We start from the raw sequence: 2,438 nt of genomic DNA, 5'->3' as shown, positions 1-2,438 counted from the left end.
TAAATATACTTTATTACTAGCTGAAGTCATCATTTGTCATCCAACTATCTAAAGTCTAAGTTACAGGCTGACTTCAGGTCTGGTTTAGATCATTGTTACTTATAAATTATATATTTTTCTGGTATAAATCTGCTGTTTTACATGATTGTTGAATAAAATTAACATAATTATTAATTTATTGTAAAAACGTGACAGAATCTGTGAAACAGATCCAGTTCAGCTGCTGTTTATCTGTTAGTTTCTCCTGTTTGTTGTTTCTGCTCCTCCATGATGTCACAGACTAACAGTGGACGGGATGGGCGGGGCTCAGTCTAGTGATCTTATTCAAGTCTATGCGTTTCAGCTAAACTACTGTGTCTCTCTGGGTCCTGTCGGGTCGGTCGGGTCCATTTAGGACCTGAAGTTTCCTCCCCGCGGGATGGAGGCCCAGACCAACCCGGCCTCCTGGCCCTGGTTCCAGCTGATGGGCGACGCTCTGGAGGGACGTTTGGCGGGAAAAGCTCCCAAAGTGACGCCCGTGTGGACCAGCGAGGAGGACGGCGTGTTCGTCTCGTCCCCACCCACTGACAGGGACTGCTCGATGGCGGCGGACAGGAGCAGCGCGTCGGAGCTGGAGAGCGTGGTGGGCGGAGACAACGGCGAGGCCGACGAGAGCGTCACGTACATCGACGCCAGCGGGGAGGAGTGCTCCACGCCGTCAGAGTTCTCCTACAAAAGTAAGACTGGCTGTGAGTGTTCTGGTCCTGGTTCTGTTCCTGGTCCTGGTTCTGGTTCTGGTCCTGGTTTTGGTTCTGGTTCTGGAAACACTCATCGTCGTGTGTTTGTGTTGCTCAGTGTCGGATCAGGACACCAGGAGGATGATCAGACTCCGAGCTGCTAACGAGATGCTGTTCACAGGGAGGAGGAACGCTGCTAAAGCCGCCTGGAAGTAAGAGTCCGGTCCACCTACGAGCCCGACCCGGTTCTGTTCAGTAGATGTTGTGTTCATGTTGTTCTGGTTCTGATCCGATTTTAGAGCCATCCTGAAGGAGCTGGGCCTGCAGGGGAAAGTCTCCACCTACCAGATGGCCAAGAAGTGGGACAACCTGAAGAGAAGGTACAAGGTGAGCTATCAGAACCATCAGAACATTTGTTTCTGTGGGTCAGAACCATCAGAACATTTGTTTCTGTGGGTCAGAACTATCAGAACTTTTGTTTGTGTGGGTCAGAACTATCAGAACATTTGTTTCTGTGGGTCAGAACCTCCAGAACCTTTGTTTCTGTGGGTCAGAACTATCAGAACCTTTGTTTGTGTGGGTCAGAACCATCAGAACTTTTGTTTGTGTGGGTCAGAACCTCCACAACCTTTGTTTCTGTGGGTCAGAACCATCAGAACCTATGTTTCTGTGGGTCAGAACCATCAGAACCTTTGTTTGTGTGGGTCAGAACCATCAGAACCTTTGTTTGTGTGGGTCAGAACCATCAGAACTTTTGTTTGTGTGGGTCAGAACCATCAGAACCTTTATTTGTGTGGGTCAGAACCATCAGAACTTTTGTTTGTGTGGGTCAGAACCATCAGAACCTTTATTTCAGTGGGTCAGAACCATCAGAATAGATGTTTCCATGTCTTTGACCTGAGTCTGTAATTTCCCACGCTCTCTCAGGACCTGAAGTATCCTCCTGCAGGGATGGAGAGCTTGGCAGATGGCTCCGCCTCCTGGCCGTGGTTCCACCTGATGAATGAAGCCATGGAAGGTCGGTTGGCAATCACCGCCCCCCTCCTCACCCCTGTCACTCAGGATGATGAGCCTGACCCCGCCCCCAGGCACAGAGCCCGCCCCACCCCTGCCCCGCCTCCCTGCTCCTCAGACTTCGTTCAGGAGGCGTTTGTGGACGAACAGGCCCAGCGCAGCGCCGAGCCGTGCGACGGGCCGCTGGGAGGACTGGAGCGGGAGTGGGCGGAGCTGGAGAGAGAGAGGGAGATGGTCGAGCGAGACCGCGCGGCCGTGGAGAGAGAGAGGGCGACGGTGCAGGCGGAGCGGCTCTGGTTGGACCGGGAGCGGGCGGCGCTGGAGAGAGACCGAGCCCTGGTGGAACAGGAGAGGGCGGCGCTGGGCCGGGACAGGGACGTCCTGGACCAGAGGGCCCTGATGCTGAACTCTGTGGGACACACGGGACACCTGAACAGTCTCATGTAAGCTGAACGCTGCCGGGACCCAGACCAGATGCTGGCTGGACCGAGACCAGGAGCTGCGTGGACTTGGACCTGATGCAGCAGGAGCAGGGACTGGACTCTGCAGGGACATGGACTGGACTCTGCAGGGACATGGTCTGGACTCTGTAGGGACATGGTCTGGACTCTGCAGGGACATGGTCTGGACTCTGCAGGGACATGGTCTGGACTCTGCAGGGACATGGTCTGGACTCTGCAGGGACAGGGACTGGACTCTGCAGGGACA

At 54.0% G+C, this 2,438-nt stretch overlaps 1 protein-coding gene across 1 annotated transcript in view; it reads left to right on the top strand.

The window, feature by feature from the left end:
• The window catches only part of LOC106531030 (uncharacterized), a gene marked incomplete at its 5' end in the record, with an annotated part of 9,263 nt that extends 6,829 nt beyond the window's left edge, over positions 1-2,434 (top strand). The window contains 4 exon segments of the mRNA XM_014026788.1: positions 395-716; positions 835-928; positions 1,016-1,103; positions 1,644-2,434. Of these exon segments, the coding sequence (XP_013882242.1) occupies positions 395-716; positions 835-928; positions 1,016-1,103; positions 1,644-2,177 (1,038 nt within the window). The 3' untranslated portion in view covers positions 2,178-2,434.
• Positions 2,435-2,438: the final 4 nt, after the last annotated feature.

Source organism: Austrofundulus limnaeus, unplaced genomic scaffold, assembly GCF_001266775.1.
Source record: "Austrofundulus limnaeus strain Quisiro unplaced genomic scaffold, Austrofundulus_limnaeus-1.0 Scaffold588, whole genome shotgun sequence".
Classification (NCBI taxonomy): Eukaryota; Metazoa; Chordata; class Actinopteri; order Cyprinodontiformes; family Rivulidae; genus Austrofundulus; species Austrofundulus limnaeus.
This window is presented reverse-complemented; position numbering and strand designations above follow the sequence as displayed.